General features: G+C 41.0%; 1 protein-coding gene across 4 annotated transcripts in view; it reads right to left on the bottom strand.

Moving 5' to 3' along the window:
- Nucleotides 1–524: 524 nt before the first annotated feature.
- Nucleotides 525–14,234, bottom strand: part of LOC137782551 (bromodomain adjacent to zinc finger domain protein 2B) — a 46,441-nt gene continuing 32,731 nt past the window's right edge. For 3 of the 4 annotated variants that reach the window (XM_068571909.1, XM_068571913.1, XM_068571910.1), the window contains 27 exons: nt 13,373–13,481; nt 13,181–13,282; nt 11,939–12,149; nt 11,349–11,441; nt 11,202–11,263; nt 10,839–10,904; nt 9,907–9,972; nt 9,546–9,590; nt 9,280–9,306; nt 8,145–8,210; nt 7,783–7,923; nt 6,955–7,209; nt 5,905–6,128; nt 5,372–5,446; nt 5,000–5,234; nt 4,826–4,888; nt 4,590–4,734; nt 3,838–4,496; nt 3,402–3,690; nt 3,128–3,283; nt 2,814–2,968; nt 2,429–2,634; nt 2,065–2,197; nt 1,593–1,739; nt 1,149–1,438; nt 895–1,038; nt 525–785 (listed from right to left, as the gene is read on the bottom strand). In XM_068571909.1, coding sequence (XP_068428010.1) covers nt 638–785; nt 895–1,038; nt 1,149–1,438; nt 1,593–1,739; nt 2,065–2,197; nt 2,429–2,634; nt 2,814–2,968; nt 3,128–3,283; nt 3,402–3,690; nt 3,838–4,496; nt 4,590–4,734; nt 4,826–4,888; nt 5,000–5,234; nt 5,372–5,446; nt 5,905–6,128; nt 6,955–7,209; nt 7,783–7,923; nt 8,145–8,210; nt 9,280–9,306; nt 9,546–9,590; nt 9,907–9,972; nt 10,839–10,904; nt 11,202–11,263; nt 11,349–11,441; nt 11,939–12,149; nt 13,181–13,282; nt 13,373–13,481 — 4,312 coding nt within the window. In that variant the 3' untranslated portion in view covers nt 525–637. The remainder of the gene's footprint in view (nt 786–894; nt 1,039–1,148; nt 1,439–1,592; nt 1,740–2,064; nt 2,198–2,428; nt 2,635–2,813; nt 2,969–3,127; nt 3,284–3,401; nt 3,691–3,837; nt 4,497–4,589; nt 4,735–4,825; nt 4,889–4,999; nt 5,235–5,371; nt 5,447–5,904; nt 6,129–6,954; nt 7,210–7,782; nt 7,924–8,144; nt 8,211–9,279; nt 9,307–9,545; nt 9,591–9,906; nt 9,973–10,838; nt 10,905–11,201; nt 11,264–11,348; nt 11,442–11,938; nt 12,150–13,180; nt 13,283–13,372; nt 13,482–14,234) is intronic. The other variant, XM_068571912.1, reaches the window with a different exon arrangement.

Raw genomic sequence — 14,234 nt, 5'->3', positions numbered from 1 at the left:
AATCATCCTTATGCATCAACAATAGTTTGACGAGACTGTACGGTATGTACACTCTATACATGTTAGAAATACGACTTGAAAGAGTAATAGTAATACCTCCTGTTATTTTACACAATTAACTTGCAGATTAACAGTAGTACTGCTGGTACCCTATAGTCAAAGAGCTGTAAACAATTCTTTTTTTGATTGGCGTGTTCAATAGTATAACAATTTCTTCTTCTTTTTTTTTTATAAAGCTGTGTGCCATGTCCTGCTTTTTTGTTTTTAGAAAAACAGACAGACTAACATAAATATTTGAGAAAATAAATACACACATATACACTAAACTAAAGTACTGATGTTAAAAAAAAATAAGCAAAAGGCCTATCGACTGAGGAAACCCCCAAAGTAGAAAGGCCCAAATACAGTTTTGAGCCCAAAGGTCAGTGCATTCTGATAAAGAAAACAGTATTGCACTTTAAGATATTAATCAATGAAGTGTGTTTTCTCAGCAGGATAATTTGTCCCATCACATTGCACATCAGTGGTATTATAACTTATTTTTTTATTTAGTGTCTCGGGTGATGAGAAGGCTTCCAACACTGAAGATGAAGTATGCTCTGTAGAGAGTAGCATTGAAAGTCCACACTGCACATGGTTACTCCAGCAGTTCAGTCCATCGTTTGTCAAAAAATGTCCTCATACTGTGTCCAGCTTGTCCTATTTCGGAATCATCTTCGTTAAATTTTTCACAGTTATCGAATACCAGGTTCACGTCCACCAGGAAAGTTTCCAAATTCAAGTACCTGTAATTGTTAGAAAAGGTTTGAATTTACGTTCATATACAGCAACAAGTTAAATGTACCTAATTCACATGTCTACCTAAAAACCAACATTGTGATCATAGTAACATACTGGTTGTTAGTGAGCTTTTCTCTGATGGTGGAGAAGTCCATGGGCTTTTTGATGACCTTCCTGTATCCTGGGACGACTTTCTGGTTGACGGGCGTGAGGAAGGGCCACGCGTCCTGTTGAGCTTCCAGCTCATCCAGCAGCACTCTGGAGAATGAAAATAACATTTTATATCATTTCAATCTCGTGTCAACAGTTAAAGTAAATGTTAAAGTAAATGTTGCTTGTATGTGCAGTGAGTACATGCTCAAGCGTACCTGCACATCGACAGCCCATTTGTGTTGCTATCTTTGGTTGTTTTGGCTTTTTTAGCACAGGAGACGGGGCTGCCATTCCTGGCCTGGGAGCAGGGGAGGTTCTCGTCTCCTTTCCTCTTTTTGAACTCCTTGGTACCTTTCTTTGGCACACTGTTGCTGCTGGCAGCCTCTTCTTTGATGAGCTCTCCTACCACAGATGGCTTACTGTTTCGTTTTACCTCACTGCCTTTCTTTCCTCCTCCAGCTGTTCGGCTCTGTTGCTTCCTACTCCAGGGGGATTGACCACTCCCCTGAAAGACAAAAGAGACCGGTGAAGAGACACAGAAACCATATCATAATCAAATTAAATAACTGGATGTGTACATGTGATACATCTATGTTATATTCTGTATTCATTGTATCTACTGTAACAGTGGAATAAACAATCAGGGCATGCTGGTGTACCTTTGCTACACAAGTGGGACAAAACCAGTCGCCGTCAGGTACTGTAGTGATCTTGGGTTTCTGGCAGTAAGTGTGGCAGCCTTTGTCACAGCCATCACAGAGTAAGAGCAGTTCTTCGTTATCTCCCTTTTGACAGAGCTGGCAGTGCTGGAAACAACAAAGTGTCCATACACTACTATGAACACTATAGTTTTTAATGCATTGCATTGCGGCCAGGCACGTTGAATGATGTTCATTTGTTACTGATTGTAATCCAATATGGTTGTTGCTGCCTCGTAATGATGGATTGTACATTGACGCTGCGAACACACCTTTTCTATCGTTTTGACTTTTTGCCTAGTGACAATGCTGCCGTGCAGATTTATTGTGTTATCTTTGATTGCTTTCAGGAGGTTTATGTACTTAAAAAAAGAAAATCAATAAACCAGTAATTTATACAATCTGTGATTATGGGAGAGAGTGTGTCACTAACCACTTTCATGATGGATCGTTCCCAGGCAATGGATTTCTGCAGCTGGTAAATGCAGAGTGACAGCTGGGCTGAGCTGCGGACTTCACCGAGGGCTTTACGCCACAACCTCATCCCCGGTGCCGCCTCCTCCTCACTGTTTTGAGATCACAGAAAGTGAGACTTTATCATGACTGTACAGCAACCACGTAGTCAAACCGAATGATATGAACCTTTAACCCTTGTTTCAGAAGCAGTGTATTAAATCTGTGTGTAATGAACCTTCCCTTTACCATCACCACTAGAGGATGGTGTGGTGCAGGTACAGTGACTTTATCCAGTCTGATCTGAAAGGTTGGATTTAGATGGTCTTCTTCGCTTTAAGTACCTCCGCTCGATGTTCCTCTCCAGCTCTGCCAGCCTGATGACAGCTATATCAAGGGGATTATCGGGCCGTCGCGCCCCCGTGCCAGGGAGGTCCTCCTGGCTGGTTTCTCTCTGTCCTTTCTTCTCTGGAGCAGAGAAAGCAAACAGCTTGTGCTCATGGTAGACCAGATCCTCCCTCTCCGACTGGGGCTCGGGATACATCCAACCCTGAGAGAGACGTGGTTAGATTTCATGACACAGTAATTACCACCAAGACAACGTGAGGACACTGGTCAAGGACAAGCATACGGTGGATAATTACTCATGAAAATGAATTTGAATAATTATATTTGTTATCGACATGATCTGTATGAAGATGAAACAGTAGCATGCTCATTTGCGCATACCTTGACCTGCAGGCTGGCAGATATGACTTTCCTTTCCAGACCCTCAACTTGCTGCAGCAGGCTGATGTCCACCTCCATGGCCTGCTCCTCCACACACCATCCCTCCACCGTCTCCTCACTCAACTCCCCCTTCTCCAGCTCTGACACATCAATCGCTACCACCACAGATACAAAACAGAAATTACAAACTACTGTCTACTACAAGCAAACTTATTACATTCAATGTAAATCGACCAAATGCCAATCATATTGTTTATATCACTTCATGTCTGTTGACTCTTGACGTGAAGAGAGCAGTGGAAATGTGAGCTTACCGTCTTTGCTATTGGCACAGAGCTGGTTCCTGTACTCCATATGTTTTTGGATCTGTTTCTGCAGGGCCTTCTCTCTGATGCCTCGGCTGTGGAACGCCTCGACCAGACTGTGCAGTTCCTCCATGTCTGCCACCCTCCACCAGCCACAAAGCATCTCTGCCAACACACACACACACAATTTTTAAAACTTGAGGAGTTGTATTAGACCGTCTGTCTGGGCAGTAAATACTCCAGCATATTCGATTCGGGCATAGTGGCAGTGAGTCATTCTTACTCTCAGGAATGGGCTGAGGACTAGGGTAGTCCTGGGTCTTGGCCACTTCCACAGCAGGGGATGAGGAACACTCGGACTTGTCACTCTGTCGCTCTGGGGTCTCACTCTTGTTGACAGAGTTGTTGTTTGCCGAAAAGAAGACCTTTTTGCCATCATCATCTGTATACTGAGAGACCAGATCCAGTATTGGGGGTAGAGAAGCACCAGAGAAGGGCATGCTGGGACATGTTGCTGTGCTGGACACGTTACACCATGTCAGCCTGCTTTGATGAATGCCGGACTTTACTTGCTGAGGAGACAAGTACACACTTTAAATTATGATCAAACTTTACTTCCACATGTATGATGTATAAGACAATACAGTGATAGCACTCCTTGTGTTCGGAAAAATAGCGAGATCTGAAAAAATTGCGACAGATTATTGCTATCAACCAACCTGAGAGACAGAAGGATGAATGTTATTGATTCCAGCAGGAGCAGTGGAACTAGCTAGGGGATTAGGAGAAGAGGGGGATTTGGTGCTGATGCTCTGTAGAGGAGAGGAGGCGTCTGTAAGGCTGGAGCTTGAGGTGAACGAGGACTCGTCACAAGGAGAGCGAGGCAAGAGGCTAAACCACTGGTTGCTCTTTTCCAACAGCATCTTGGAGAGCTGGTCCTCATGAAAGATAGACTGAGGGCTGCAGGTTATCCAGGGACTACTGAGCTGGTGGGCACCAAGCAGGGATGGCACTGAAGTATCTGATTTATCCACCAGTACCTGCTGACTAGTAGCTGTCTCACAGGTAGGATATGAGGGATGAGATGCAGTGGTAGGGACATTAGCAGAATGACTGTTGTGAGAATTGATGTCTGAATCTTGAGCCATTTTGGCTACTTCAAGGAGTTTGCTGAGCTTTGAGAAGGAGCCGGGTTTCTGGAGGAACAGATTGAGACTGTCCTTGTCCTGCTGGCCCTCTGGTGTGGTTGTATCGCCGTCTGTGCTCTGTGATGGGCTGGAAACCACTGGCTTCTTTGTCTCTTCCTGCTGTTCTTCTTTTATCCGGATCACCGCGGAAGTCCTCTGTCTTTTCCTCTCTTTCTCCGTCTCTTCATAACCTGAAGAACATGAAAAGGTAAATTCAGCACAAGATATATTCCGTCCTGTACTTGGTGGTGAACCAAATCTGAGCTCTCAGTTTTGGTCTGTACCTTCACTGCTCTCCATGCCCTCCACAAAGACGCCACTGCACTGTGGAAGGACCCAGTAACGTCTCTTGTAGCGGTCCTGTCCAACCGTCATGGAGCGCAGTGAGTGAGACGAGTCAAATAACTTCTGTCTGATCTGACTCTGTTGCTGGAGAGACAGAGATTACAGTAAGTTGAACTATACGGTATTTAATAATTGATGTGCTGAGGAAAAAATAGTCTCATTGGGTTTTATATACCTTGAATGTTTTCTCTATCTGTTTCTCCAGCTCCTCCATGCTGGCTGAGTGTACACTGTCGTCCTGGATAAAAAAGATCTCATTAGCACGAGGCGAGTGGACCCGCTGACATTTACTATAACAAACAATGATTTAAGATGCTAGGTCTAGAAAAAGCATCATGCTATCACTGACCTCTTCTTCACATATCTCTGTCTTTTTTCCCTTCCTCCCACCCAATTCTTCTTCCTCCTCGTCGTCGTCCTCTCCTTGGTCTTCACTGGTGTCGTCCTCGTCCTCTTCCTCCTCACTGTCCCCTTCTTTCCTCTTGCATTTGTTTCTGGCAGTGGGAATGACAAAGGTGTGGCTGTCCTCTCCCCCCAAATTGCTGTCCCTTTTCCCGGTCTTCTTGGCATGGATGCTCCTCAGTCTTTGGAGACAAAAATGGACAGTAAGCTTGTAGAGTGCACATTTGTGTGAAATTCAGACGACCTGAGAAATCCAGATTATTTTAGCATCACCATCTTATAGTCTTTGAATAGCAGCTTAGATGATGCATATACTCACTTGCGAAGTTTTCCCTCGACTATCCACTTATCCTTCTTCAGGTTGGTAATGTGATCTATGTTTCTGTCGATCTCACTGTAAAGTATCAGACGAGATTCATGCAAATGTTTCTGTGACCTTTTTTGCGTTATAAAACAAGCATGATGCTTTTACACCACACTGATCTGTGCAGCAGATGTGTTTCAAAGTGTTACCAGTACTACTGAAAAATGTATGACATGCAGTTTGATGCAACATTGTGAAATTGTCCATCAGACCTAAATTTATCTAATTCAATTTTGGTACTTCTGTTATTTCTATTAAACTTATGACTCAATGAATAACATCAGCCAATGTTTTCCACTCTCAGGCACAGAGATTAACATGTTAGCTTCAGGCAGATATAGTAAAATAAACTTGTTTGTACAGACTCAGAATGCCTGGGAATTATGTTAGTTTAGTTCATTAACATTACTGGGCTATAAAACGTAGCTTTATTTGATAAATCGCCAATCAAAAACAAAACAATGGTCAGAAGGAGGGAGGACTCTCACCTGATCACAGCCTTACTGCAGCAGAGCTCATTAACTAGGAATGCTAGCATGGAGGCCTTCTGTGACGGGCTGTGGGCCTGAAACGCCTTGGTCCTGAGGCTGAGGGCCAGAGCCGCCAGCTCCGTCTGCTCACAGTGACACTCCATGTAGATCCGCAGGATCTCAGACACATTGTCTCGGTTGATCCCCACATTAGTCAGGTGGTCCCCCAAGGCGGTCTTATTCTGATAGAAATAGGGTGTTTAAAAAAACAGATTTCAGTGGTGTTAAACAAACCAGAATATATTTTTATATACTGTAACCCATGAGAGCAGGGCACAAGTGACAGGTATAGCCCCTAAGAACGCAATGGAAAGCACTATCCTTTTAAGCAATTATGTTTTTGTTAAGGAAAGTAAGAAGCGCTAAGTGCTGATGTGACCGCTGGGATGTGTCTCGGACACATTTAGGATCTTCGGATATTATAAAACATAATATTTTAGTTGACAGTCTGGCACATCTCACTAAATGTACACAGCCTGGGACTGCCCCTAATGCGATGCGCTGTAATAATGCATTGTAATGTAAAAACATGATTACACCATACGGCACAGCATGGACAAATAGCTTTGAGGAATGCATTCAAACTTGGACTGGAAATGTATCTGTGTACTAACAGCTCTAAACACTGATACTCTCCTCAACACGCTTTTAATTTAACTTCAGAGAGCTGGAGTACTAATCACTCTTAACATCCAGAAAAAGACAGTCTTCTGTCAATATTTCCTTATGTAGATCATCTTATATTGTCATGGCAGTTGGTTCTTTATTAAATATCTTGAATAATATAGTACTGTCCTTTTAAGAAAACTTAAACTAGAGCCGCGATCGTTATAGTGGCAGGGAAAATTCATAATTGAAGCAGTAAAAAGATATATTTGTACAGTAGTTAGGTCTGAATTCTACATTAAATGGGAAAATAGCAGCTGTGTGCTTGTTTCTGTATGCACATGCAGTACACATGCAAATGACAGTACAGGAACCGTTTGCAATTCAACAACAAACTCTCACCTTGTGACCTGCAGGTATACCAGGATCACACACCACTGCAGAGAGCATGTTCACCAGCAGGTCCTGCACCTTGCCCATACTGTCCCCAGTGTTGAGCAACCCCTCTTGAAGGTCACTTAGGTTAAGCATGAATGGATTCATGTCTAGCTTTAGGACCTTTCCAAAGCTGCGTAGAAACTGCAGCACCATCAGGCACTCAGAGAAGGTGCTACCTGGTAAGACCAGGCCAGGGATCCGGGACAACTCTGGAAGTGGCTGTAGAGTAATAAAAACAAGATTTAGAAAATTAAATACGTAATATTTATCACCTCTGAACAACTTATTTTCTAATTCCTGCACACAAAGGATCAACATTTAAGTCAATTTCAGAAAGATCTTAAAGACATTTCTCACAGTGGGGATGTTGTTTCAGACTATTATGTCTGTCAAGTCCTGTAAAACAAATGTAATGAATCATGTCCAGAATGTAGCAGATCAGTAAGACTTTAGTTGGTGTTATGGCATCAGCAGCCACTCGGTGGCAGTAGTTTAACCTAAACCTGCTTTCCTTTTAATCTATTCCAGATGCTTTCAGTGATATTGCACATCTATTTTGGTAGATCTGATAATGAAACAATGAAACCATAAATTTGTCAAAGAGCATTTCTAATCTTCATGCCTATAGCTTCTACAGTGATTATACTGATTGATTTCCATGTCAAAAAAAAACCTTGCTATCTGAAAATCCAATCTTTTCCGCACACACCTATTCCATAGATGGAGACAATTCATGCTGACACACATGGACCCTCACTCTCATCTGCCAGCAGTGCCACAGTGTGCGAATACCTTATGATCTGCTAAACACATGTCTTCATTTGGTTTCTTCAGCTCCTTTGCTTTTTCAATTTCCAGTCTTCTGAGCTCCAGTTTCCTTTCCTTGTTCAACCGTTTCTCGTCCTTCTTCTCTTTCTTCAGACGCTCTTTCTCCTACAGCCAAGAACAAGAATTATTGACACTGCTGCAGACTGTTGTTCCCAGAATTACAAGAGGTGGAAAACACAAACTATGACTTAAATAACCAGACTGTTAAATCATAAAAAATAGAAGAAAAAAAAACATTACAAAGAGAGGGAAAACACAATGTTACATGAAAAAAAAGTGGGGATGACCAGAAACAAGGAGATGTGAGCAGATCAGGTGTTACCAACCTCTGCCTTCTTACGGGCCTCCACAGCCTTCATGAGCATCATGTGCTGCCTGCGTCTTTCTCTCTCCTGGAAAGTGCACACACACACACACACACACACACACACACACACACGCACACACACACACACACAGTTTCTTTTCTATTCTATGTTCATATTATTTTTTGAGGGGAAAATAGCACATATATGCAATACACAGTTTGAACATCTAGTACATGCAACGTAGAAGAAAAAACACAGATCACCATTCATCACAATCGTCACAATTAAAATGTTGCACATTCCACTGCAGTTAAAGTGTAAAAACCACAAAATAGGTAAACCAAATGGAACACTATGACAGACGAAAAGCTACGTCGCGGGTAGTGATGCACACACAAAGCACAAGTTAGAAACAGCCATTATTAATCTGAGCATGTCAGCAAGAAGGCAGACTGAAAGATACAGGCCAAGAGGTTTAGACATATAAGCTGCAAATATTAAGTGTTACAGTGACAAGCAAAGCACATTGTGTATAATAAACTTATGAAAATCATCGTCAGAAAACTATTCTGGAGATTAAATCCAAATGATTATAATTCTTTATGTATTGTAGAACTCTTTGCTGTAAAAACGTCAGGGTATAGTCCATCTATGCTGCCATTGCCTTATGTTATGGTGCAAATGAACAACCATGATAAAACATTTGAGTCTCAAAAAAGGAAAAACAAGTATTTTGTTTCCGTTAAGTCAGAGATGTAGATCACAGGCAAAAAAGTGTATATGGATTTTTCTCAGGTGATAGAATAGATTAGAAATTTGGCTCACACGCTTTAGAATAAAATGTTTATCATCTACATTTATTTAATCCAAAACACAAACAATGAAATAGGAAGTTGGTGTTCCCTGAGGCTATCACAGTGCTTTGCACGCTGTTATATTTTTTGCCTTTAATCGTATTGGCCAGATAATGGATGCGTTTTCTTTGAGAGACAAATAGCCCAGACGTATGGAGTGCACTGCTTTGTAAAAGCCATGCAGGAGGATGTAGTATGACTGCAGCCAATGCTACACTTTGCTATGCTTTGACGGCAACCGTTTATCACAACACATTCACAATAGGTTGTTAAATGTACAGAAACAAACATACCCATACCATATCTAGTCTATGTCTCTCCAACTCCTGGTAGAAAGAGTTTGCAAAGTATTAAGAAAAGGAAAATCACACAAGAAAATAAATGCCAGAAAAATTCAAACTATAGTCAACTCAAATAAAAATACACCCATGACAACCTCATAGCATAATTTGATAAGATACATTGGACAAAATAATTAGGCTATGGAAAATGATCTTTTGTTAGAGACTATTTTTTTCAAGACATTCAGTTTAAACATCTTGATAATAAAACAAATCCAAAATACCTGATGCTTCAGTATGACAGCTTGGAGCCTTCGTATCTCCTTCTCCTTTGACAAAAAATATAAAGTAAAAGAGAAATAAAACATCCACAAAAAATACCTAATTATAAAAGTTGTATACATACTTTATTGAACAACAACATGCTAAAGTTCCAGGCTCTTAGACTTCACTGGTTAAAAACATTTCACAGACACATGTAGAACGCAAGGAAATTATCTTTTTAAAAGTGAATAATAACTAAGGCACGGAAAATCTATTTTGTACTGACGAGCAGCTCAATTGAGCAAACACATTATACTGCAGACATGCAAGGGAAAAAGAAAGAGAGTCAGCCGTACGAGGGAGCACACTAAACTGGCGCACCTTGTTTCGCTTCTCAGCCTCCATTATTTTGGTATTGGCGGCTTCTTCTTTCTTCTTTCTTTTTGCCTGTACGTAAGGACAAGCAATAGCTTCATTTCAAACACATACAGCACAGAAGGGCTTTGAATGAATACACATTTGATTGGGTCAAACAACTCTGATTCATGCAAATGTAATTAAGATAATTTTCTTAACTGAAATCATCAAGTGGAATTAATAAAAAAAGACTATGAAAAAAAATTGTAAATATATGAAATACATATCAATCTGGTTTGAAAAAAACAACAAATAAAGTTATGTTCTTAATATCATGTACATGTGTTTGTTAGATTGTTTCTTTTTTTCAATCCGTTAACATTATCAATGGAAAATAATCCACAGAAAGCTAAATGGTCTCACTGATAAAGTCACATCTAACATATTGAAATCTTGTGCAATGAGATGATTATGTCCTCCCATTACAGTGAAAGACAAAATGGTTGCAGTTATTACGAAACACCAGCAGGCAGTGAGAATAAATTAAGCAGAATTCTATCAGTAATTACAGCCACAACGAAATCCTGTTAAGAGCTGCTTGCCAAGCGTGTCAACTAAAATTTGATTTATAAAAGCTAAAATACTTCACAGCTGCTATTAGTGAGAGAATGCAAAATAGGTATTTCACCTAGGCATGGTAAACTCTGGGCCACCTCTTACTTAATGAAATACTGTATTTTGTATTAAGCTCCATCACGGTCTGAGGAGATTTTCATATTCAATGGCACTTTTTCAAAAAACCAATTAGGCATTAGTCACATGTACTCACTGGATGTGACTAAAAGTGGGTCCACATAATTTAGGAATAGCCTTTGGTTGGGTTTAAAAAAAAAAATCCTATCAACAGCAGAAAGGAAGTGTTTTAGAATGTTTCTGCAATAACTTTCAGGACGAACCTCGAGAATTTGCTGTGCACGGAGTTCTTTCTCCATACGAATTTGCTGAATGCGCTTGATCTTCTCCTGGTAAAAGGATGAGGGCAAGATCAAATGAATTAACTGTTAAGTCATGCATGTTATAGAGTGGCGGAGAGGGTTAGGGGGTGAAGAAGTACAGTGGGTCTTTGCAGACGAGAAAGGTGCAACATTTAGAAGGATAGCAACTTTCTTGTAGAATTTGAAAAGCAATTTGACTGTGCCTAAAACCTTTACTTGTTTTACCTTGGAACACACAAACCCTGCATATGAACATAGCAGCTGCAGATGGTTACGAAACTTTGCACGGAAAAACAAACAATGCATGCAAAGGAAAGTCCTTACTTGCTGTTTAACAATCTTCATCTGCTCCTTCTTTTTCCGCCTCTCCTCTGCAGCCATTATTGCTGGAAGACAGAGACACATTTGTCTTGTACACAGCATTATGATGCACGTGTTGGAGAGGAGTGTGACTTGTCGTTATGCGTTTACCTTGTTGCTTCCTTGCCTCTTTGGCTGCTTGTGCCATGGCCTGCTTCTCAAGTTTCCTCATCATTTTGATCTGAGCTGCCTGCCGAGCTATTTCTACAACATAATGAAATATGTTACTGAAATCAAACCCTATTAAAAGCAAAAAAGCAAAAAAGTGACCTGCATATACTCTTACAATTCCCCAAATCCCTCTGAACAACCACAGAAAGTGCCAGGAGTTTTTGCAACATGAGACTGTGTTTATGTGCAATAACGACTTTGTGGCCTATTAAGGAATCAATATGGCTGTCTGTTATTCTAGAACGAACCCATTGCAGCATGATTTTAAGGATATGACGACAAAACATTCATCACTGATATTTTAGATTGTTAGAAATGGTTCTGCCATTAACCTTTACATAAGCCAAAAAATTAAATAAGCTTAGCTGTGAATATAATGAAGGGATCACTTCATCACCAGGTGGCTTCCTATCCTTACAAAGAGATAAATACCCCAAATAACAATACAATACATTTCCAATAGTTGTTTGTGTCTAATGGTTGATTTTCTTTTCTTTTGCCGCTGACAGTTTTCTGAGATGTGAACTGACCTTGAGCCTCCAGTTTGCGTAGCAGCTTAGCATCACTGACATCTTGGAAGTTATTTTCATCAATATTAAGAGGATGGCTCTTCCACCGGTTGGCCCCGGTGACATCACTTATTGACTGCCGCTCAGATTGTGTGCAACGGCTGCGCCTCCCATCCATCGCTATGATACTGGGAGCGATCTCCTCCTCTGCCAGCAAGAACCACTGTAAACCCTGGGTTATCAGATGGAGAAGAAAGACATTAAAACGCACACCAAAAAAATGGCTCGACTGATGATCTACCCAATGCTTTAATGCAGTGGTTCTCAACTGGTGGGTCGTGACCCATAAGTGGGTTGCAGACCCGTTTTAATGGGTCGCGGGCCTTTGCTTGATAAAAAAAAAAAGAATTGGAAAAAAAAATTTGAATTAATTATTATTATTATTTTTTTAAATCCCGTGATTTTTTTTTTAAGGGACTTTTATGCAGCACGGTGACGTTATTTTCGCCGGGTCGTCCCTCCATGTTTTCAGCAGCGTGTTTCAAGTTGAGTCAACCCAGGAGGATACCGGCCCCGGTGGGCCGGCCCTTCCTCAGACAGACATCGCCTGCCCGAGTATATTCTGCTTCACAGAACACGTTGACGAAGACGTTTCTGAGAGTGATTCAACAGCATGGCACCAAAATGTAAATCCTTTAGAAGGTGTATACTGATATTGTTTTTTATTCCCATGTGACTATTATGCCCCTGGGCCGCAGAGTTAGTTTAGGTTCTGTTACTTATCTTATTGTTTTGTTATGCACCTTCAACACCCCTACACCTACACCCACCCACCCACAGCATGTAACCCTACTGTCTCCATACTATCTCAGGTTCAAACTGCACCATCTTTTCATTAAATACATTGGAGATGTTGAGAATGTTCCTCAATTTGGGTCGCGGCTTGTCATTAAGGGTGATGGTGGGTCCCGGAGCCAGACCAGTTGAGAACCACTGCTTCAATGTATGGATTTTGTCCTACAGTGTTGAGGCTGTGCAAGTAGTACACAACATGCCTCAGAATGCATCTAGACAACAGCGGTACTATACTATTCTTCATGTTTAAAACACATTTTAAATAACTTTTTCATTTTAAAATATATTACATGCTATGCATTATTTTACTTTTCCGTCTGTAATTGAATAACATATTTGTTCACAATCAATGTTGACATCGTTTAGCTATGAAACTAAATATCGAACACAAAAAGAAGAAACACTTACCTCTGGTCCTTCTCTGGCTTCATAGAAGTCACCAACTTGAATTTTTGTACTGAAGCTGAAATTATCTCGTGAGATTTCAGTTATTCCATTCCGAAGTAAGTACTGCAGACGAATGAATGATGCACATTATTAGTACATGTTAGCCATATTGACTAGCTTTCAATAAGATAAAACTACACATCGTAGGTTTACCTTCATAACATCAGGATATTGACGAAGCTTCTTCCCACATGGAGCAAAGTAAGCAACCTCTCCTTGGAGACGACCCGTCACACTCCTGACACGGGTCTCTCTGTGCCACCTGAAAAACACAGAAATTGCTAAAAAGAAATAGCATATATACTACCATATAGTTAAAACAATATAGGACTGATCACTCTAGTGTCAATATTGGGACAGATACAGTACACATCATCCTCTTGTTCACAACAGCAAGCAAATAAGGAGAGAAACTATATGCTGTTTGTACAGCAGTCTAGTCTGTGGCCCTTTGACCCTTCCAGTAATCACGCTCCTAAATGGCCGTGCACCAAGTGGGGCGACCCCCTCAGTTCCCATGAGCTCCACTGGAGAGCAGCCATGGCTTATACACACTTATGTAGACTGTTATACCACACAGAAAAGGGGTTAATATACAGACTTATGGCCTCTGTTTCCTGTGAACCTGCTGATGAAAAACATCCCTAGAAGATGAAAGGCACTCAGATCCAAGGCTGCAGAATTTGTGGGCAGGGGGCTACTAATGTTGCATGTCTGTGTTGAGGCTGGATGCAATTAACCCCTTGATGCTGAAGTGCTGGGCCTCATTTCATTTCCTGCCTACTACTAAGACTGGAGTTTTTAAAAGGCCCCTAAAAGGATGTTTTTTGCGGTCTACTCCTACATAGCTCTTGATGAAGACGCCATCATTCTCAAATTAGGAACTCCAGTGGTCCTTTTTACAGTAACATTTATAGTATTTACCCTGGGAATTATTGCTGCATTCTTGTCCGGTTTCATATTTAAACAGTGATATGACCCAACTACAGATGACAGATAAACATATTGTTTGCAA

This window comes from Clinocottus analis, unplaced genomic scaffold, assembly GCF_023055335.1.
Source record: "Clinocottus analis isolate CAN_PGR_092001 unplaced genomic scaffold, fCliAna1.0.p SCAF_12, whole genome shotgun sequence".
Lineage (NCBI taxonomy): Eukaryota > Metazoa > Chordata > Actinopteri > Perciformes > Cottidae > Clinocottus > Clinocottus analis.
The sequence above is the reverse complement of the archived record's forward strand: the minus strand, read 5'-3'. Positions and strand labels throughout refer to the sequence as shown.